The 24,207-nt window shown below is 36.2% G+C and overlaps 1 protein-coding gene across 1 annotated transcript in view; it reads right to left on the bottom strand.

The window, feature by feature from the left end:
• ZNF804B (zinc finger protein 804B) overlaps positions 1–24,207 on the bottom strand; it is a 519,711-nt gene that overhangs the window by 82,509 nt on the left and 412,995 nt on the right. Inside the window, exon 2 of the mRNA XM_043873460.1 lies at positions 10,246–10,389. Within this exon, the coding sequence (XP_043729395.1) occupies positions 10,246–10,389 (144 nt within the window). The remainder of the gene's footprint in view (positions 1–10,245; positions 10,390–24,207) is intronic.

Below are 24,207 nucleotides of genomic sequence, written 5' to 3'. Positions count from 1 at the left end.
CCTAGTACCTTATGAAGATAAAATAAAAAATATTTACAAGTTACAGTGACATAAATTCTGAGCACTGAATTAACACAATAAAATATAAGTCCCATGGATTGACAAGATATAAGCAAAAACTTATGAGGCAGATTAATATGTGTAATATAATCATATTTTATGTCTATCTTTTATATAAGAGTTTATGATTTGATAATAAGCATTTAGAAACTTATGGACCAAATTGCAATTAAGTACTATTACTCAATGTTCCATACTTATGTATACCTTAATTTTTAATATAAACAAATATCTAAGCATTCCTTTTAAGAATTAATTTTGTATAAAATATAGATCCAAAATGTCATTTTAAATTGTACACAGAACTTTGGTTTATGTGTATCATAATTTAGTTACTCTCTTTTCACTCTATGTTTAGATTGCTTTTGGTGTTTTTCTATTTTATATATCCTTGTGTATAAGTCTCTGGCATTAGTGTGATTATTTTTCTAGAACATATGCCAGATGGAACTGTTAATAGGAAAAATTCACATTTTAAGTCTTTGGATAAAGAATCCAAAGCTGAGCATCAAAGATTGAAACAATTTATATCCACCCAGCAATGTTTTACAGTTTCTAGTATCTTACTTCATGTCAACAGTGGGTAGTAAAATTCTATTTTCATATTTGACACATTTTTTTGAAAACTCTCTAAATTTTTATCTGATTACAAATGATGTAAGATCGTGTGTTCACATGTACATCTTCTGGCTGTACCCTTCTCCCTTCCTCTCCTTGTCACTGCTGTAAATACTTCAGTCATCTCTCTCAGGCTCCCTTGTGACTGCAGAACTGAGCTCTCTTACCCTGTGATCCTTAAACTGCTTTTAGGTTTTTTCTTCTAAATCACAAATCTGATACTATCATTTGCTTACTTAAAATCCCACAGAGTAACATCTAAAAGTCTTAGAGCAGAACACTACATCAGCATTAATATGGGTCCAAGTATTTTCTTAAATTATAAAAATGGATTTTCATGACAGCCTTTTCTTAACAATTATAAAGAACTTGTGATTTTGCTTACTACATTCACTCTACTTATCTAAGGAGTGATTAAAGGTAAGATCACAAAGATGGTGACATAGGTCATTCCTGACTTTGTTCCCTCTGGTGAGAACAGCTAATAACCATTCAAGAACAAGACACCACTGAGAAAATCCTAGAATAAAGAGGTGAGGCTAAAGCACCCCTTGCACCATGGAGACCATGACACTGAATTGCAAGGTGAGATGCAGTTACACATGGACATCATTGTCCCTTCCCCAGGAGGCCAGTGAATACCACATGGAGGGGTCTCCCCTCACTCTCCAGGTTCTCCAGTGAGCAAGCAGAATCCAGGGTGGACAGCCAACCCCTACCCCCAACACTGCGTGTCACTTTGTGGGAGCCCCTTCCTTGATCTTGCCCCAGATTGCAAGGGAATCTGTAGGACTCCACCACTGGGAATCTTATTGTGACAGAGAAGTGAGGTGGAGCGTCTTAAAACAGCCAGCACTTGGACGTGGCAGACTGAGTTCATACCTACAGTGTCCAAGTAGAAATCCCAACCAGCAGCAAAGTGAAAAGATAATTGATGAAATGGGGAAAACACTTCCAAGTTATCTATCTGATAAGGGGTTAATATCCAAAATATACGAAGAAATCATATAACTTAGTAAAAAGCTCAATAACATCTATTGTGGTTATCATTTCACAGTATATGTAAATCAAATCATCAAGCTGTAACCTAAAACTTACACACTGATATACATCAATTATATTTCAATAAAATTAGCAGAAAAAAAGCTATGATTAATCAATCATGTGTAAATAAATTGATGTAGGACTGAGTAGCATGATAAATTCTAGAAACTCACTTATTCAACTACTCATTTATTTTAAAAATATTTATTGAGTCTTTCCAATGTGCTAGACCTGCCCTAAGTTCCAGAAGTACGGGGCTACATAGCCAATAGAGCCAACAATGCCCTGTTCTTCTCTTTGTGAAGTTAATGGAAGGGAACGGGGGCAAAAATTTCAAAAGGTAACTTTTTTTCTTTTTAAAAGAGTATTAAACAATGGTGTGCTGGTATATCAAATCTATGGAAAAATCAAATGAAATATATAAAGCCCTATTTGTATGTTTGTGGATCTCCTAACATAGATAATTTCTAGCTACCAATGGTTTAAGAACCAGTTCACAAGATTCTTAAATATTAGACAGTTGGCTCTGGAGAGCCCGTATAAATTGATTCCAACCCATTGACAATACCAATAGGTATTAGAATTTGGGGAACTGGCAACTGACTACTTGAGTCAGAATGTAAAAGAAAGACCCTGCATAACAGATGGCACTGAGCTAAGGTATGAATGAAGAGAGGACTCAGAAAGTTGAATATCATCTGAAAGCAAATTTCTGGAAGAAAGAGATATGACAAATGCACTAAGGCAAGAAATCACTTAGCACATCTGAAAAACAAAGCCAGAACATAGATTTTAAATTGATTTTTCAGTTGGGAGGTAACCTTAAGATCAAAAAGCCTCTAACTAGGGTGAAACCAGTATTTTGGAAAAGCTGATTTATGATCCAGAAGCTATTATAAGATCAGTCCTGGTTCTTTTATACTTCTTTGCTAATAGAGTTTCCAATTACTGGTGGGTAATTCTTGGGTGAGAGGGGTGTGGGTCAGATATAGAAATTTAAAATCTACCGGAAAGCTGAGTTTATAGAATGCAAAATACAGCAGGAAATGATGATTCTGTTTTACCAACATTTATGGTTCTGAGAGTGTTCACTCTAGACACTACAATTTGCATTTCTTCTTTAATCTTATAAACTATACAAATCAAATATACTTTTAAATGCTGTTGCCATATTAAGATGAGTAGTAGTTTAAATATGATATAATGAAATGTATCATTGAGCAGTATTTGGATAAAACATAAAGCAAATTGTAGGCACAACGCAAGAGTAATTAAATTGAATTTATTTAGCAGCTTTGGTAATCTTTTGAACTTGGAGTCAAGAATAAAAGAGATAATTTTGTTTTGTTTATTTTACCTTTGCAGGTAAAGATGGAGGAGAATATGAAACAATAATTTAAGAATGAATCAGTTGGAGTTCAAATCCAAGCTTGAGAAGTGAACAGCTACCCCTGAGTGAAAATAAATCCTATCGTGAAGCAAATGAAGATTAGCAGGATTAAATGTCACATGTGGAGGATCTAAAAGTGGATTTGTTTTTTATTACTGAAGATATATTTATGGGTTAATTGTATGGAGATCCGGCTCATTTGTTTTTTCTAAATTGAGATGAGTCAGAATGTCTCTGGGGCAGAAGAAACTTGTATGGCTTCTGAGAATGTGTATTATTTGTTTCAGTATTATGCATTTGCAGCTAACAGTCCCGAGAAAGAGATTATAATTTGATAGTCTCAGAAGGAATTAATTGTTACTGACATGTTAGCTATATTAATAGTTACAATACTTTCTTTATCCAAGCAATTGTAATTTGTATACACATTCAAATTGCTTTAGTAGTAATGCCCAGCATTTACACAGAATTTTAAGAAGTTCAAAGCAATAGCTAAAAAAATTGTCATTTCCAAAATTTTGAGTTACATATAGAACATGACTGTCAAATCTAGAAATTCATTTTTTATTGTAGAAGAAATAGAAAAAAATAGCTTTGTAATTATTGATAAGCTTTTTCTACATGAAGCATATCTCAATTTTTATTAAATTATAGAAAGCATTATTTGGAGAAGGCAATGGCAACCTACTCCAATACTCTTGCTGGAAAATCCCATGGACAGAGGAGCCTGGTAGGGGGCAGTCCATGGGGTCACTAAGAGTCAAACATGACTGAGCGACTTCACTTTCACATTTCACCTTTATGCACTGGAGAAGGAAATGGCAACCCACTCCAGTGTTCCTGCCTGGAGAATCCCAGGGATGGGGAGCCTGGTGGGCTGCTGTCTGTGGGGTCACACAGAGTTGGACACGACTGAAGAGATTTAGGAGCAGCAGCAGTGGCAGCAGAAACCATTAAATGTCCAATGGAATTAGTTCAAAGCTATGAGTCCCAGATTATTTTACTTCATTCTTAAAAGTTATGTATTAACTGCAGTTCAGTTCAGTTCAGTTCAGTCGCTCAGCCATGTCTGACTCTTTGTGACCCCATGAGCTGCAGCATGCCAGGCCTCCCTGTCCATCACCAGCTCCCGGAGCCTACCCAAACTCATGCCCATTGAATTGGTGATGCCATCCAACCATCTCAGCCTCTGTCATCCCATTTTCCTCCTGCCCTCAATCTTTCCCAGCACCAGGGTCTTTTCAAATGAGTCAGCTCTTTGCATCAGGTGGCCAAAGTATTGGAGCTGCAGCTTCAATCTCAGTCCTTCCAATGAACACCCAGGACCGATTTCCTTTAGGATGGACTGGTTGGATCTTCGTGCAGTCCAAGGAACTCTCAAGAGTCTTCTCCAACACCACAGTTCAAAAGCATCAATTCTTCAGCATTCAGCTTTCTTTATAGTCCAACACTCACATCTGTACATGTGTACTGGAAAAACCATAGCCTTGACTAGATGGAGCTTTGCTGACAAAGTAATATCTCTGCTTTTTAATATGTTATCTAGCTTGGTCATAACTTTCCTTCCAAGGAGTAAGCGTCTTTTAATTTCATGGCTTCAATCACCATCTGCAGTGCTTTTGGAGCCCCCCCAAAATAAATTATCTCACTGTTTCCACTGTTTCCCCATCTATTTGCCATGAAGTGATGGGACCAGATGCCATGATCTTAGTTTTCTGAATGTTGAGCTTTAAGCCAACTATTTTACTCTCCTCTTTCCCTTTCATCAAGAGGATTTTTTGGTCTTCACTTTCTGCCATAAGGGTGGTGTCATCTGCATATCTGAGGTTACTGATATTTCTCCTGGCAATCTTGATTCCAGCTTGTGTTTCTTCCAGCCCAGCGTTTCTCATGATGTACTCTTCATATAAGTTAAATAAGCAGGGTGACAATATACAGCCTTGACGTACTCGTTTTCCTATTTGGAACCAGTCTGTTGTTCCATGACCAATTCTAAATGTTGCTTCCTGACCTGTATACAGGTTTCTCAAAAGGCAGGTCAGGTGGTCTGGTATTCCCATCTCTTTCAGAATTTTCCACAATTTATTGAGATCCACACATTCAAAGGCTTTGGCATAGTCAATAAAGCAGAAACAGATGTTTTTCTGGAACTCTCTTGCTTTTTCGATGATCCAGAGGATGTTGGCAATTTGATCTCTGGTTCCTCTGCCTTTTCTAAAACAAGCTTGAACATCTGGAATTGCACGTTTCATGTATTGCTGAAGTCTGGCTTGGAGAATTTTGAGGATTACTTTACTAGCGTGTGAGATAAGTGCAATTGTGCGGTAGTTTAAACATTCTTTGGCATTGCCTTTCTTTGGGACTGGAATGAACCCTGACCTTTTCCAATCTTGTGGACACTGCTGAGTTTTCCAAATTTGCTGACATATTGAATGCAGCACTTTCACAGCATCATCTTTTAGGATTTGAAATAGCTCAACTGGGATTCCATCACCTCCACTCACTTTGTTTGTAGTGATGCTTCCTAAGGCCCACTTGACTTCACATTCCAGGATGTCTGGCTCTACGTGAGTGATCACACCATCGTGAGTAACTGGGGTGTGAAGATCTTTCTTGTACAGTTCTTCTGTGTATTCTTGCCAACTCTTCTTAATATCTTCTGCTTCTGTCAGGTCCATACCATTTCCGTCCTTTATTGAGCCCATCTTTTCATGAAATGTTCCCTTGGTATCTCTAATTTTCTTGAAGAGATCTTTAGTCTTTCCCATTCTATTGTTTTCCTCTGTCTATTTGCATTGATTGCTGAGAAAGGCTTTCTTATCTTTCCTTGCTATTCTTTGGAACTCTGCATTCAAATGGGTATATCTGTCCTTTTTTCCTTTGCTTCTCTTCTTTTCACAGCTATTTGTAAGGCCTCCGCAGGCAGCCATTTTGCTTTTTTGCATTTCTTTTTCCTGGGGATGGTCTTGTTCCCTGCCTCCTGAACAATGTCATGAACCTCTCAGGCACTCTGTCTATCAGATCTAGTCCTTTAAAGCTATTTGTCACTTCCACTGTATAATCATAAGTGTTAACTTACTTCTCTATAATTACAATAAATCTGTGAATAATATGATGTTTGCAATAAAATGAATTAAACACAGAGGACTGCTATTTAGATACCAGGTGACATAAATGCTTTAGAAATCACTTATTAAACTGCTGGATCTTGAGTAATTATAAGTGAGAGAAGGAAAGTAGAGCGGGTTACCCTGTCAGCAGAAGAGGCCAGATATGTACTCTGAATCCCCATGGAAAATAAAATTAAGGCAACTGTTCCTGTTAGTTAGGCTAGAAAACACTCATCCAAAGCCCTACTACTGTTATTATAATCAGCCTCACAATCAAGAAAGGCCCTCACTGAAGCAAGAACCAAATAGATGTATTTAGCTTTGGAATTTGAAAAAAAGAAAAGGTTTTCGCATACTTTACTTTAGTGCATACTTCTTATTTTCTGTATCTAAAATTGTTTCATTTAAAAGGCAAATTGTAAACTCAGCTTCATTTAGAGTTCAGGTAATTTTCAGAATATTTTGGGCCAAAATAAATCTTTAGATGGAAGTATTTCAATATTGATCTAAGAAAGTAGTCATAATGAGGTCTATGGTAAATTTAATTATTGCAGTGTTACCCAAAGTGGGCAGCAAGTACAAAATTCTGCACAATATTAATTATCCTTTGATCAAAAGGAATTTAGAAAATGCTGTTAAGTCAGCTTACCATGAGATCTCAGCTTTTTTTTCATATCAAGATGTAAGTTATCAATCTTGTATTAAATCTACTGAAGCATATGTTGAAATACAGCCATAAGACAGGAGGGGATCCCAGACAGAGGGAAGTTTATGAGCCAATATGAGCAGGTGGAAAAGCATAATGAATCTTTTAAGAAATTAGGAAAATTCTGGGTTTGGAGGAGATAAATCTGGAAATAGATGCCAGAGCCAAACTGTGGGTATTTTGAATGACAGACTAAGTAATTCAGACTTTTACAAAATGTCAGCCAGCAGTCATTGAAGATTTCCAATGGGAGTGATTGAATAAATGTGAGAGTTTGGAAAGATCAATCTGGCTGTAAATGGATAGGTCAGTGCAGAACAAGGAAAATACTAGAAGCAGGGAGTCCAGTTAGAAGGCGCTAGCAAAGAGTCAGGAGTGAGATTAACATAAATGGTGAAAAGAGAATGAAAAGGGAAGATGGAGAATGAGGCCTATTGCAAGAGAAGAATGGGAGGAATGAAGGAGAGTTTCAAAAAATTTTAAAGTCCCCAAGACACTGATGATGACTTTAGTGATCACAATGTATATTTTTGCAGCTTCTTTATGTGTGGGTCATGCTTTATAACTGCACCCATGCCTTTCTACCATAAAGGTAACTTTCCATTCTTAGTTGGTTAACATGGTTAACTTCTAAAATATTTTTAGGATTTCTATTTCATTTGTCAACTCTTCATTCTTAAATAATTTTTATATATTCTTTTCGTATCCTAGATAATAATTTCTCTAATATTGAATCTTTGCAACTGCATGGCCTGTAGCCCACTAAACTACTCTGCTCATGGAATTTTCCAGGCAACATAATAGGCCTCCTGAAATTAGGGATCAAAATTTTCCACTTTCTATAACCTGCAAAAAAGCAAATAATGGAAACTCAATCACTGTTTGAACAAAGGAGCATGCCTAGGAATGTTAGAAAGCTAGGAAGCCTTAAAAAAAAGCAGAAATGGGGAAATAGATGGAATATAAGGATTGAGGAAGTGTTGTTTTATCAAAATGTCAGAAAGACAATATAAACAAAATTAAGGAAAATGATAAAAAAGGGAACTGATGAAGCAGAATTCCAGAGTGAAAGGCAGGCTGTAGAAGGCAGATCAAGTGTGGAGAATTCACCCTCCTGTAGTCCAATACTTTCTACATAAGAGGCCTTGTACTCCTCCATTTCCTCACCTTAGCTCCTTGTGTTTTCACTCAAGATTGCTATCCCATCTTGAATCTCTTTATTTATATTTACTTGTGTACATCTAAAACACAGATCTAATATCACTGTCCCATGAGACCTTCCATGGTCACATTTCTCCAAATCTCCAGAATAAATTTTTTCTTAATAGGCAGGCTGAAGCACTCCTACATAAAATTCACTTTGGGTGATGCTTTTGGGAAATTTGTCTTTATAGACATATTTTATCTAATAAAAGACACAAAGATAATATAATCATTTTACAGCTCCAAATGAAGTAATAGATTTAAGCAAATGATCACCTATGGATACAAGAACCGTTAGTGGAAAAATGTAGGTGGGGTAATTAATGATAAAGGCAATCATACCGAAACCCACTGATCAAACTGCAAGTCACAAAAAGAAAGAAAACTTGATCACATATACTTCCTTATGGAAAGATAAAACACACTCTCTTATATGTTTTTGCCAAGGAACCAGCATTTGACCAGATTTTATCTGTAACAATCAGTTTAAAGGAAACACAGAAGACAGAAAAAATGTGAAAAGATAACACTGAGTTGTATTCAGCAAAATCTCAAATGTGTGAAACAATCCAATTTTTCAACAAACAGATTACAAAGAGCACAATTTAAAGGGGGAGTGGAAAACCCATAATATAAATAAATATTAAAAGAAACTTTAAGATGTATCAGCTAAAATTGTGATACATTTAGATTTCAACAAACCCAAATTTACAAATCATTTATGAGACAAATGACCTATACCAAGACACTGTTAATTTTTAGGTATGATGATGGCTATGTTGTTTAAGTCTCATTAAACATCTTGAAATATTTTCACATGAAATGATACGATATCTAGAGTTTACTTCAAAATAATCCAAGGTGGTGGCAGGTGTGGGGAGTAATGATACTATGAATGAAACAAGACAGATCATTGTTGGAGTTGGATGGTAGTCCCATACTTCATTTTTATATATACATTTGAAAAATTCTATTTTGTATCCTTTTAAAATGCAAGTTCCTGAGCCCGATCTTGGAACTACTGAGTTAGAATAGCTAAAGGAGAATCTAGACATCTGCATTATTAACAGGCTCCAAAGTGATGATTAGGCACACTAAGATTTGGAAATCTCAATCCGGAACAATGATTCCCGTTGTTCTTACTCTTGTCAGAGACATCTAGTCAATTACATATTCATGCTCTAGCTTTAAAGATATTAATAGAAACTGTCAAAGCCATATATTTTATATGTACTCAATATATATTAGTGATATTATTCAAAATATTTATTGCTTTTCACTCTGAATAAATATTGTAGGTCTAGATTATACAAGGTTTATCCATATATTTCATGATATTAGGATTGTGCAACTTCTCAGCTGTTAGTAATAATCCTGTGGCCATATGGAATTTCTTTCTTAGTGGTGTTTGACACCTATAATTCCTAAAGGGCTAATATCCTCATACATCATGCAGCAATGATAAAATTTAACAGATGAGAACAATAACCCGCTCTTTCACAGACAAATGGAAAAAGAGAATCTTAGCATTTTGTGTAGAATATCAATCTTAGCATTATGTGTAGAATATCAACACTGATTTTATTTATATATTTATATCTTCCATTACCCCTCCACTTTTGCCTTTGTCTGAGATTGTCTTTGTTAGCTTTTCTGCAATTGTTCATTTATTAAGTAATCACTTTGATTTTCCTAAGAGGATATTCTTGCAAAAATATAACATTGTATTGAAAAAAAATTTCCCCCAAAACTTAGTATTCCCTATACCTTGGAACTCAAAAAAATTCTACGCTACATCTTGGCCTAATACTCATCCAATATTCTAGATCTGCCACTAAGTAGCTAGGTGGTTTTGAATCTGGCCCTATTTTTACTGAGTCCTGGTTTCCTCACATATATAATCCTAAAATAAATGTCAATCTACTCTTGGATCCTATATTCTTTCTGGGAAAAAGTATTTCACTTAATATTTAAACAAAAAACACAACTTTCGAGGAAAAAAACTGGTATAACATCTCAGCAACTTAGATGAGGATAAATAAGGTCAGTTGCATATGTTGTATTCTGAAAGTAGAAATCCAGGAATATGAAGGTTATTTCCCACTTCAACTTACCTGCTTATGAGCATGGTCATAAGAATTAATATGATTGTCAAACTCCTGGTGTTTGTGGTACTGCTTGTCACATAACTCACAGTAAAAGTTCGCTTTTACATCTTCCAGGGCCTTTGCTGTGGACTTCTCCTTTTCTGGAAAATCCTTTGAAAAAAAAAAAGGCAAAAATGTTGGTTATATTTCTCTCTAATAGCATAACCAGATCTCATATTAATCAAGTTGGTAATTTAATTTTACTGTGACTCAAAGGAAATGGTTAGCCTCATTACATTTAAGAAATCTATGGCACAATGGAAGCAACTTTCAGCCTGGCCTAATCCTAAATTATCAGTGAACATATAATGACTTATCCTAAAGGAGCGGAACCATCAGCTTCAGTATGGTCATTACTCTTTGTCTTCTTACCACCTGTTTCCAGGTGTGATACTGCTGACCCACCTAACTATAATATCACCACCATGTCCTCTACGTAGCCAGTGACCCATCCCCAAACTGTAAGACCTCTCTACTATAATATTTTATCGGGCATTGATTGCATCCTTTTGTATTTTCACCTATTGCTTCATGTACTTTGGCCTACCTGAGATCTTAAGTGTTGGGACTTAACTATTCTCTCTTTACATTATGCCTTTCCCACCTTGATAACTGGTGAGCCTTTTCTCAACACCCAGTTCTTGGACCCTCTCAGCCTCCTTTTCCATGGCATTTCAAGGAGGAGAAAGCCTCCCTTATGTTGCTTATTACCAAACACATCTACGATCATTCCTACTTTGTTTTTTTCACAGACATTTCTTTCTTTGATATTACCCCTTATATTTTTGTATTCCACACAATTCCATCTTCAGCCACCTGATCTATCCACTTCACACACTCTCCCAGGGTGGTCCCTTTCATACCATAGTTAGAGCCTTATTTATCCAAAATCTCTAACTTTGGCCTAAGCTTCCTCCACAAACATTAGCTCCTGCTAGGCATTGCTAATGAGTGTGTTACAATTTTCAGAATTATTTTTAATTAATTTTCATTGGGGTATATTTGCTTTAAAATGTTGTGTTAGTTTCTATTGTACAGCAAAGTGAATCAGCTATATGTATACATATATCCCCTCTTTTTTGGATTTCCTTCTTATTTAGGTCAACAGAGAGCACTGAATAGAGATCTCCCTGAGCTATATAGTAAGTTCTCATTAGTTAACTGCTTACAATTTTAACTATACTCTATCTCAAACAGAATTTTGGCCACATAATTCCTCCACTTAAAATCCTCTTGAATTCTGTCATTGCCTATAGAATAATAGTGACAGATGCTTAGTGAACATAAACTATGTGCCAGGTATTAGGATAAGTATGTGAATTATCTCAGTAGTCCCTCACAACAACACTATAAAAATAATAAGTTCTATGTTAATGGACATTCTATAGATGCATTGTTCAGAATTCAGAGGGATCACACACTTGCGATCACTGAGTTAATAACTGGAAAGGGATTTGAATTCAAATAACCAATGTCTAGCTCTTTTGTTAACAAATAGCTGCGCTTTGCCATGTCCTTCCAAGGCCAATCCCCTTAATATACCATACAAGCTCCTTCTTACCTCATCAGTGTCATTAATAGCAATCCATGTTCCCATATTACCCTCTTTAATTTTATCATCAGACACACCATATGATATTTAAAAAATTGTTTTCATGTCTATGGTTCCCATAAACTTTTGAAGGCAAGAATTATTTTATTCATTTTTGTGTCAACAGTACCAAACATATTATCTAGCTCAGTTAGGTGCTTATTTAATATGCATGACATAAATTAATGGGTAATGATGACTTACGTATTCATGCCTCTTACCATCCTGCAAGTTCTGCTCTATTATCCTAGTGCCTAGATAAAAGAATGGCTGGCACATAAAGGATGCCAAATAAATATGCATAAAGAATAGGTGAACAAAATAAAGAATGGATTTTAGCTTTGTTTCTCCAAAATGACTAACCTTCTATGAAAAGAAACTGGGCCATAAGTCTAAATCATAGGGGTATCATTGCCCAGACAAGAAAGCCATCTGGGCAGAGTCTCACAGGGTTGAATGAAGTGATGAGGCAATTAATTAAGATATGGGAACATAGTGATTCAAGCCCCAATATGAGTCTAACACACGTGGCAGGAAGTAGGAAGGACATTAGGACATTAGTACATTGGTAAAGAGCAAATTAGACTAAATATCTGGAGTGCCTAGCTAAGAGAGTTGAAGTAGAAATCTGGTTACATTCTAGGTTAATGGGGCATATCAAAGCTACTTGATAGGATATATTCAGAAACAAGAATGTGGACACCAGTTTCAAGATCAAAAATCCAGTTGCTGAAGGAATTGAGATTATACAGTTACTTAATAACTGCGGGAACAGTAAAAGTAGGCTACTATTGAGTAGTAGACTTAGAATCAAGGGAAATCATTACTTTTTCATCCAGTGTGTCTCACTAGAAATTATGGTCTTTCTCAGTATAATTTTAGCAATTGGATTGAAACGAGTGTCTACTTTGGTTTGCCCATGGTTCTTACTTTACAATGACACAGCCTCAGAAAATTGACCATGTGCTTGGACACTGAGCAACTCTGCTTCAGCTGCATTAACTGGAGTTGGAGTAGGGATGGCAACTGAGAATTCAGGGTGAATTTGTCATTAAAAATGTATTTTCATACTATTCCAGATTATGTATTATACAAGAGGATTTTATGACAATAGCTCCATGGCCAGAGTAGAGCTTTTCCAGTTAGTCTCAGCGTCTATATCTAAACATCTTTTATTTCTAAAACACCCTTTAATTATGATATTACATGGCTCTCAATGAAAAAAGTTATGAGAGTTACACCAACATTTCAGTCTATATCATTTCCTACAAGTGTTCCCATTTTACAAAGCCGTCTGACTAAACTACACATCCTGTTTCTTGCTTCATTTTTCTTGTCAGGATATGGTGCTGATATACCCATTTCTCTTTCCTCTAAAGGACTATTGATATTCCCCATGGCATATCCTAGTTGCCCGATTAAAAGAGGAAGGATACAGAAGTGGATAAATTAGCAAACCATGTAGGGTTCACAATACAGTTTGTCCTTCAGAGCCAGAAGTAAACGCATAAGCCCAACGGCAGAGACTAGGGAATAGAAATGGGAATAAACCTGAGAGTCTCAGGCAGAGGAAACTATAATCCAAGAGTTGGGTAGGCATAGCAGATCATAGAGGAAAAAGAGAAAAGAAAAAAAAAAAAGATTTCTTAAGGATTTTTGACAAAACTTGAAATTGAGATTAGAGCGAGAGCTGACTTTCAGTAAAAGAACCACAACTTAGTTGTCCATGGCATTGCTTGGAATAAAGTAGACCAGTTCTGAAGTGTGAAAGTAGACTATCATGCTGTCATCCACTCATCTAGCCATACTTTCATCCTGCTATTATCAAGCACTTGTACAGGCAAGAATCTCTTGTTAGGCAACTTTAACTGTTCATTTCTTAATAAGTCTTTCTTCAGACTTGAACAGTCTAGCATGGGAGATTTACAGGCTTCCCTAGTGGCATCATCGACTCAATGGACATGAGTTTGAGAAAACTCTGGGTGATCATGAAGGACAGGGAAGCTTGGTGTGCTACAGACCATGGGATCTCAAAGAGTTGGACACGACTGAGCGACTGAACAGCAACTGGTATCTCAGTGGTAAAGGATCCACCTGCAATGCAGATGTTCATTTGATCCCTGGTTTGGAAAGATCCCCTGGAGAAGGAGGTGGCAACCAACCCCAGTATTCTTGCCTGGGAAATCCCATGGACACAGAAGCCTGGCAGGCTACAGTTCACAGGGTCACAAAAGATTCAGACATAACTTAGCACCTAAACAAAAACTGCAGCAAAGTGGAAGAATTACATGTGAAAAGATGAACACTGTAAATTGCAGTACAGTAATAATCATAAGTTGTTATAGAATGTACCTAGTTCATACTAGTTAAGAATATTTGAAAGAAAATGTCAGAGTTTTTTTCCTCTCTTTTTCACACATAGCATTAGATATACTGTAAATTCTTGGCATTCTTTGCCTTCTTTGTTAAATGACAAGATATTTTTACTGGTCAAATAACCTTGAAGGCAAATTAAGGTAAGATTTACTCTGAAATAATTACACAGTCTTTAAATATATTCACAGGTATGAATTAAATATGAAAGGAGCAAAAATACCCACTATTCTCAGTATCAGTAAATTTTTTAATAAAAAATGAATAAAATTCATAATAATACATTAGATATATAACATTTGATATAAAGTTCCATCATTGATTTGCTAGTTATAAAAAGTTCCCTTCTCAAAGACTGCCTAGAAGAGGAGACTGGAAGCTTATTTAATACAAAAAATAACATTTATTAAATAAAAGAAAACTTCTTGTTAACCATTCTCAATGATTGATTAAATGTTGAAAAAATATTATAAATTCAATATGACAGTTATCTGAAAAACTCATTTTAAAACATTAGGCATTGCCAGTAGGCATTTATGTTACAATTCAGTAAGAATTTCATAGTAATTAATTACTTTTCATGACTCATATTTTGGGTGCAAAGAGAGAAAATACACTTTTTCACACCAAGAAATTCATATTCATGCACATAACAGGTATGCCTGTAAGGTAGCAGGTGTTCTGACTAGCGTAAAGCACTTAGTTAGAAATATGAATGATTTCTACCAAATTATTCTTATTATTGTAATGACACTTACACTCTAAAACCCACTGCTCTCTCTTTGATAAACAGAAAACTGTCAAGCACTTCACACTTGTTGACTCCTTTAGTCTTCACAGCAACTTTATAAAATATCATCTCTTCTTACCCCATGTAAAGAAGGCAAGGCAAAAACACATCTAGAAATTCACTCAATGTTGATGAGCAGGGACAGGATTCAGACTCAGATCTATCTGACTTCAGAGCTATTAATCACCAGGCTCAAGGCTGCCCTAATTACTTAGCCTTTATCCAGATGCTACATAATTCTGAGGTACCTCTGCTACCTGTTTTAGTAGATTTGGAATGATACAGAGACCCTAGTTTCCAGAGAGAGTCAGAGGACTGATTAGAATTTTAAAAATCTATGAAGTTCTTGAAGCTGAGAGACAGGCACTAAGAAAATACAAAGTGGTAGTCCTGTTTCTACTGGATGTGCATATGTGCCCTGATTATTGAAAAGGAAAAGAAGGAACCAACTGCTGTTCTTAGTACCTCCTTGATGGTATTGGAGATTTGAGGATTGAATTCATATTCTTTCCATGAAAGTTTCACATTTGACCTTTCACTGTTATGTGTAAGAGACTGCTTTAAGAATTTTAATATTCTCTAATTTGTTCTGTTACACTGGCCACAAATAAAATCCTGTTTCAAAGACAGTGAATTTTCTTCCTCCTCTGATCAAGTGACTAACACTGATTCAAAAACCTGTCTTGGTCCCCACTGTCTTCCTGCATCTCTGTAACAGTTTGGGTAATGAAAAACTCGCTTTAGACAGTTTTATGTATTTATTTTATGTTTGTGACAGGGAAAAATAATCTTTGAAGACTGACTAACTTGGATCTCAGCCTCTTTCTTAAAAGTTTAAAATCTCAAGTTTTTTAGTTTTATCAGTATCAGAAATTAAGGGGAATAATGAGTAGCTTGCAGGATTGTTGAGAGTATAAAATGAGATCCATTTCATGGAAGTACCTAGTACAGTGTATGCTAAAAGTGGGTACTTGATGTTTTTGGACATTTTGTGTATGTATGTGTCTTTCTTTTGTGTATATCACTGTATTCATGTGACATTAATTTTTTAAAAATATCATACCATTCTCCTATGAGTCTACAAAGTTACTTTCATTTTCTGATGAAAATATGAACAAGTGATAGGAGTCCTTATCCTCTTCAACCCACCATCTCATATGAAAGCACAATCCCTGATAGTAAATTCAAATCTGGTTTATTTGAATAGAATTTTCAGGATGTTTTTATCTCACAATTTGTTTTTAACATTTGGACTGTTTAGAAATTCCCCAAATAGGCAAAAGAGCATTGGATGCCCTTAACATTAATATTACTAATATTGATTTCCCTAAATATGTGGCTGGCTTATTTTATTAAAAAATGGTCTTGTATTCTATAGTATCTAGGTTGTTGCCTGTTACTTAGCAAAAACTCAGTATTTGTTGAATAAATTAAATTAATGATAAAAAGTATAACTTTTCCTACTATGTAACAGATAGCTTGGCTTACCTTGGCAGTGTTAAATCATATCATAGGGAATTAAACTGTTGAAACTATGGCAGAATAAATAAATGAGTATGATTCTAAACATAAGGAACTTTTGGAACAATCCTTTTAAAAACTATATATCCTAAGGAGCCTACTGAAGAATTATCCTAAAGTAATACTGGGCGACAACTGCCTACAGATTCACAATCAGAACTATAGATTACTGATTTCCAATGCTCTTCTCATTTTACCATAATCAATAGTTCTCCTTACAATTTGTTAAGAATCAAGTATTGGTTTCCCAGACTTGAACTGGACATAACTAACTTTAGACCTTCCCATCAATGGCCAGGTAAATATAACATCAGCCATATCCTGGATTAAAAAAAAAAAAGAGCTTTCCCCTTTTATTAGTGATTCATTCAAGCTGCTCAGAAGACAACCATATTAAATACATGAACTTGTCACTGGGTAGCATGCTTTGGATACATCTTAGTATCATTTCTAATTTGGAAAGAATGACACATTCCTGACTCACTGGCAAGATGCCAGAGTGATGATTGCCTTTATGTTCATGAAACAACCATTAAATACTTAAAACTTGCTTATATAACTGCCTATTTTGGAGAAGATTCCTAATGGCTGCATCTGAACAGAGATTATTTTTGAAAAGCACATTTTTTGTCCATCAGTATTCTATACCACCAACTTCATCTTTCTCAGCATAAATTAATATACAGTTCTTCTATTAGAAAAACACATAAGCATATAATGCAGTTCCAGTTGCACCCTAAAATAATCATAAGAGTAGCTATTGCTTTATTACCTGTGAATGTCTGCCATAAAGGAAAAAGGGGGCAGGTATAATTTCTATATCGCTTACAGATACTACATTGCACAAGTTCATAAGGGTTATGAACTGGTTTTCAGAGTATTTTTAGCAATCAGTGAAATAGTAAAACACATGTAAACCAATGAGACTTAACTGGGCACCACGTAGTATGAGCCCATGAAGATGCAAGGACTACCAGTCTCTTACAGAGAACATCCCAGCCCACACCAGTAAAAACAGGCAATATTCTTAGGTGGGGTTGAAAAAGAGGGTGCATGAAAATATATGTAAATTTGCCCAAGGTCAGAAACAAGGTTGAATCTATTAAATAGCAGTCCTTGGCCTGGAGTTCATGCCTATCAAAATCCATAATGAATTCATGAACGAATATATGTAGTGAGTAAAGGAATAAATACATTTAATGTCTTCTGACTTTTTGCCTATTTATTGTGTCAAAAAGGAGAGAACCAGAAAGTCTGAAATGAGTATGGTGATGTCAAAACCCATATAACTGTATGCTTTAAAGAGTGAACCGTAATGTGACCTATAGACTTTAGCTAATAATAACACATCAATATCAGTTCATCAACTGTAACACATTCATCTACCACACTAATGTAAAATGTTAATGATAAGGGAAACTATGTATAAAATTAGAAGAGAGTATATCAGTACTCTCTGTACTTTCTGATCTATATTTCTATGAGCCTAAAACCTTGGTGGTTCATGGTAAAGGATCCACCTGCCAGTGGATCTGACAGGAGACATGGGTGGGATCCCTGGTCTGGCAAGATCCCACATGCTGTGGAGCAACTAAGCCTGTGTGCCACAGCTCTTCAGCCTATTCTAGGGCTCTAGGGCCTGGGAGCCCCAACTACTGAGCCCACATGCTGCAAGTACTGAAGCCTGCATGCCCTCAGTTCAGTTCAATTCAGTCGCTCAGTCGTGTCCAACTCTGCGACCCCATGAATTGCAGCACACCAGGCCTCCCTGTCCATCACCAACTCCCGCAGTTTACTCAAACTCATGCCCATCGAGTCGGTGATGCCATCCAGCCATCTCATCCTCTGTCGGCCCCTTCTCCTCCTGCCCCCAATCCCTCCCAGCATCAGGGTCTTTTCCAATGAGTCAACTCTTCGCATGAGGTGGCCAAAGTACTGGAGTTTCAGCTTCAACATCAGTCTGTCCAATGAACACCCAGGACTGATCTCCTTTAGGATGGACTGGTTGGATCTCCTTGCAGTCCAAGGGACTCTCAAGAGTCTTCTCCAACAACATAGTTCAAAAGCATCAATTTTTTGGTGCTCAGCTTTCTTCACAGTCCAACTCTCACATCCATACATGACTACTGGAAAAACCATAGATTGACCAGATGGACCTTTGTTGGCAAAGTAATGTCTCTGCTTTTTAATATGCTATCTAGGTTGGTCATAACTTTCCTTCCAAGGAGTAAGCATCTTTTAATTTCATGGCTGCAATCACCATCTGCAGTGGTTTTACAGCCCCAAAAAATAAAGTCTGACACTGTTTCCACTGTCTCCCCATCTATTTCCCATGAGGTGATGGGACCAGATGCCATGATCTTAGTTTTCTGAATGTTAAGCTTTAAGCCAACTTTTCCACTCTCCTCTTTCACTTTCATCAAGAGGCTTTTCAGTTCCTCTTCACTTTCTGCCATAAGGATGATGTCATCTGCATATCTGAGGTGATTGATATTTCTCCCGGCAATCTTGATTCCAGCTTGTGCTTCTTCCAGCCTGGCGTTTCTCATGATGTACTCTGCATATAAGTTAAATAAACAGGGTGACAATATACAGCCTCGACGTACTCCTTTTCCTATTTGGAACCAGTCTGTTGGTCCGTGTCCAGTTCTGACTGTTGCTTCCTGGCCTGCGTGCCCTAGAGCCCGTGCTGCTCAGTGAGAGAAGCCTATGCACAGCTACTAGAGTAGCCCCTGCTCATCACAACTAGAGGAAAGTCTGTGCCACAATGAAGACCCAGAAAAGCCAAAAATACAGAAATAAAATGATAAAAAATTGTCTATTACTTAAAAAAATAAAAGTGTACAATGAAATCCCATTTTGATAGTCCTATCTTCATTGAATTCAGGAAAAACAATACATGATATAAAAATAATCCTTGTTATGTAATGTACATGGCTGAGTTCCAGGTAGACCAGATGACAAAGAGAGCTCCTCTATATGGAGATATCTTGAAATCCCCAGTTCTGTTCTGTTATTTTCTATGAGAGAGAGTGACTCTCAGCAACCTTTGAGCAAAGCAGAACTACTGACAGATCATATTTACAATCATTAGATCCACTGGAAATTCAAAGGGTGAAATTTCTATATTCAAAAGAAAGATTTTGGAATGTGTCTATTATGTAGATGTGTAGAATATGGTAATAATAAAATGTACTTTCTTCCTCCAGCATGACAATAGAGTCCCATTTATAAATGTAGTAATTACTACCCCATCAATTCAGCCCACAGATCTGTATAACTGTAATGAACATAGAAATATTGCATTCATCTAAATTGAATACATTTAAATTAATAAACTTTTGTACATTAGACAGGAAATACTTTCATTTAGCCATTATTCCTGCTGTAACTACTTATTGTAAAAATGCAATTAATAGTGTCTGACATTTCATTTTCTAATATAAGAGAAATCAATGGAAACTGTCAGGTAACTAAGTTTTCTGGAAAGTTGCTAGTGACACCTGCTCAATTACAAATCATTTTTAAAAAATTCAACATCTGCAACAGCTGTCTCGGGGAGATATGGTCATTAAGTGGTGCTGACCTAGACATTGTTTCACTTTTGCTTGAGAATTAACTGCAAACATGTCCCTTCAAAAAGATCCAGATGATTGTCAAATAAATTCCTGTTCTAAGGCCTTCTCAGGTGGTTCTGGAATCAATCTGTACATTTCTAAAAAGCCCTGTTCCCATCCTCTTTCACTAAAATAGGCTTAGAAACTCCTAAAATGATGCGCTAAAATGGTATAAAGCCAAAGTCTTTGCTTTTAAAAAAGGACATATGAGCCAGATAAAAAGTCAGCTACATTTGGTTTACTTGTTCTCTAACCAGAAATGTTTAAAAAGTGATTGTGCTCACAAAGGCACTTCTTTGTTTCAAACTGCCTGCTGCAAGTTTCTATCTATTGAATTCTAATAGGTAATTTACTTTCAAACTTAGAGAAAACTAGCAATTTTGAAAGAAGTATGCTATACAAAAGCTCTATGTCTCAAATCTTGAAATATTAACTTCAAGCTGGGAAGAATGTCTCAAAAGTGAGGAAAGTCTATTAGAATGCTAGTTTTCTTTGAGAGGAAGTCATTCACATGGACTAAAGGAAATGCTCTAAACTACATTATATTCATTTCAAGATCATGAACTGATGTTCAAAAGCTTGGCTCTGCTTTCATATATTTTGGAAGACATATTTGTCACATATTTTATCTATTAATTACTATTCCATAGAACTTTGTAAAACTTGGGTCACTGACTTCACAAATCCTCAAAAGAAATTGTGCATACCAGTTTTATAGAGACATTTTTGCTTTATTGAAAACAAAAACAATTGTCAATTGAAGTCAAAGTCTGATGAGCCGAAAACTGGAGTAAAAGTTAATATGTGTCACAATAGCAGAACCCATAGGTTCTAGGTACAGCCTACCTAGACTTTGGTGAAGAGTTGATACAGATTTTCACAGCTGCTTGAGCAGTTGGAGCATCTGTACTTATTGCTAACATTAGCACCGATTCAATAAGCCGTATAGCTGTGTCATAATCTATTGTGTATGCCCGCACTGTATAGAGTTAGACTAAAAAGAAAGTCAGCTACACAGAACAGAAATTGTGGGTCCATTGTAAAAGAAGTGGAATAAGAAAGTTAGAATCATCTTGTAGGCACGCATGGGACTTCAGAAATTCTTTTCTAATTAAAAGATATTTAATCCAGAATTTCTTTGGTTTTACCCAGATTGATGTAGAATGATCTGGACTAATAAGTAGTAGATCTGGACTAATTCAAGTCCTTGACTTCAACTTCTGAGAACAACAGCAGAGCCACAAATTCTACAAAGTCTATTTTCTTACTTGGAAGAGGAGATTGATCTAAAGGATGAGCTTTTGCATCTCTGAAACTTGACATATATAAATGAGTATCTAGTATTTAAGCTGATATATTAGATACTGATATATACTCTTTCTCTTAACACAATCAAAATCTATTTAAGAACTTATTTAAAAAGTATGTTCTTACTCCTGAAATGCCAGAAATAAAATATTTTGTTTCAAAACATCTCTTACAGACGGAGACAGAATCACTCTCTGTAGAGGACTTCTTCCTCCTTTTATTTCCTAAGGTTTAAAAAATATTAAAAGCTTTGCTAGTCTATAGATTGTTAGTTATAGATAGTTTCAGTGGATTGAACACTGAACTGAGCCAGTACTAAAACTGGTTTTAGAAAGGGGGAAGCTACCTTCTTTTCTGATATTGGAGGGATATCTTAGATAAAAAGAAAAGAAAAGCAGAAGAAAAAAGAGTTTATTCCTGAAAAGATTTTTTTTTAACTCCTGTGTTACCCTTGAAGCAATTTAGTGTATGGTGGGGATTTAGTTATATTATAAAGGTTTGGATTATTTGTTGTGTTATTCTACTGTGCAAGATAACAATAACACATAACTCTTATTTTCAAGAGGCTCTCAGACCACCCGAAGGAATAGAATTAATTCACAAATTGCAAGTGACAATAGAAAGGAATATACAGTCACATGGTGGGGATTTAAAGTGCTATGTATTTTCAAAGAAGGGAAATAACCTGATACTTTATAATGTGCCTACATATCAAAGCAGAATAAACCTATTAAGAGAATTTTACAAAAAGACTAAATTAGTTGTCTTGTATTTGACTCTTACATACAAAAAATAAATGGCAGTTGATGATTTAATTCTGGAGTTTAACAAGGTGACATAAAATATTTCTGAGAATGAATAAACTCACATTTTGCAATGAGAGTAATATAGATTTTACTCTATGTATTGATGAACAGGAAGTCATAGACACTTTAGAGAGAGGATGAATTCCTATTCTCTGACTCCTCTTCTATTACAGCTGGTGTCATTTCTGACCAATAGTTAACACAGGAATTATGATTCTGCCCGTATTGTTCCTCAGTGTCCTCCTTGTGATTATTTTCCCAGGACATCTCTCTTGGACTTTCTGCTTGTGTTTCAGAGTGTTTACACAAAGTCTGAATTCACTTTGAATACTAAAGCATAATTAAGTTATTTTTTAAATCAATTCATATATATATATATATATTCTTTTTTTTTTCCCTCCACTCATTATGCCCTGGAAAATCTTGACTGACTGCTATCTGTTTGAATATTCTATTACAGCTCTGAGCTGGAGTCTGTGTTCTCACTAGTGGCCATTCCTCAGCAAATCTCTGTTCTGTGCTATCTGCAGTGATGGCAGGGATGGATATAAACCTTTTAGTAGGAAAAAAGTCATTATGTTAATAAAAAATACAAATTTCACTGATAAGAAATGACAATGCTCTTAAGCTTCTAAATACCCTTAGGGCACTCCATAGGAGTAGCAGCAAACACTCACCAAGGAGCAGTCCTCTTGGTCTATGGTGTGCCCAAATACCATAAGCTGGCACTTTGGATGTCCATCTAGGGAGGAACAGGATCAGGGTAAGACTCTGAATCCTTGCTCAACTGCTTGCAAACTCAATGGTATTCAACAGTGAAAAAGTGAAAGTGAAAGTCGTTCAATCGTGTCTGACTCTTTGTGACCCGGCAGACTAGTCCATGGAATTCTCCAAGCAGGAATATTGGAGTGGGTAGCCTTTATCTTTTCCAGGGAATGTTCCCGAAACAGGGATCAAACCCAGGTCTCCTCTATTGCAGGCTGATTCTTTACCAGCTAAGCCACATGAAACCCAATAATACTGGAGTAGATAGCCAATCCCTTCTCCAGCAGATCTTCTAGACCCAGGAATCAAACTGAGGTCCTGCACTGAAGTTGGATTCTTTACCAACTGAGCTATCCGGGAAACTCTGGAGAGCAAGGATAATAATGTCACCTTCACATGATAAGTATAATGATTAAATAAGTTCAAACATAAAAAGCACCTAATATCATCCTTGGTGGAATAGACATTGAAGAATTTGCAATTCAAAGGCTCAGGTTTGATCCCTGGGTCAGGAAGATGCCCTGGAGAAGGGAATGGCAACCCACTCCAGTATTCTTGCCTGGAAAATTCCATGTACAGAAGAGCCTGGCAGGCTACAGTCCATGAGGTGGTAGAGTCAGACACAATGGAGTCACTAATACTTTCACATTCAATACCCTTCTAGGTATCACTCAGCAGTCACATTATCTATCTGTCTATTGACCTACCTACCAACCTACCTACATACCTAATCACCTATAGCTATAGATTAAAAAGAAAAACAAAAAGCTATAGTGTTAAACGCTGAAGCAGTGGCCAAAATGAAAATATGCCAGGAGGAAGTGTGTCTAGGAAGTTCTACGTTTTGAAATTAATTAGTAAGAATCATGCTCCTCTGTCCATGGAATTCTCCAGGCCAGAATACCTGAATGAGTAGCTGTTCCCTTCTCCAGGGAATCTTCCCAACCCAGGGATTGAACCCAGGTCTCCCACTTCACAGGTGGATTCCTTATCATCTGAACCACCAGGGAAGTTCATTAAAAATAGATGAGGTGATATATCCTCATGGTTAGGAATATAGTTCTGAATTAGATGTACTGAGTTTAAATCAAAGGTCTATTCTTCATGAGGGGTACCCAGAAATTTCATCTTTATCTGTGTCTTTATCCTAAATCAGGA

The sequence above is a fragment of the Cervus elaphus genome, chromosome 18, assembly GCF_910594005.1.
Source record: "Cervus elaphus chromosome 18, mCerEla1.1, whole genome shotgun sequence".
Lineage (NCBI taxonomy): Eukaryota > Metazoa > Chordata > Mammalia > Artiodactyla > Cervidae > Cervus > Cervus elaphus.
The sequence above is the reverse complement of the archived record's forward strand: the minus strand, read 5'-3'. Positions and strand labels throughout refer to the sequence as shown.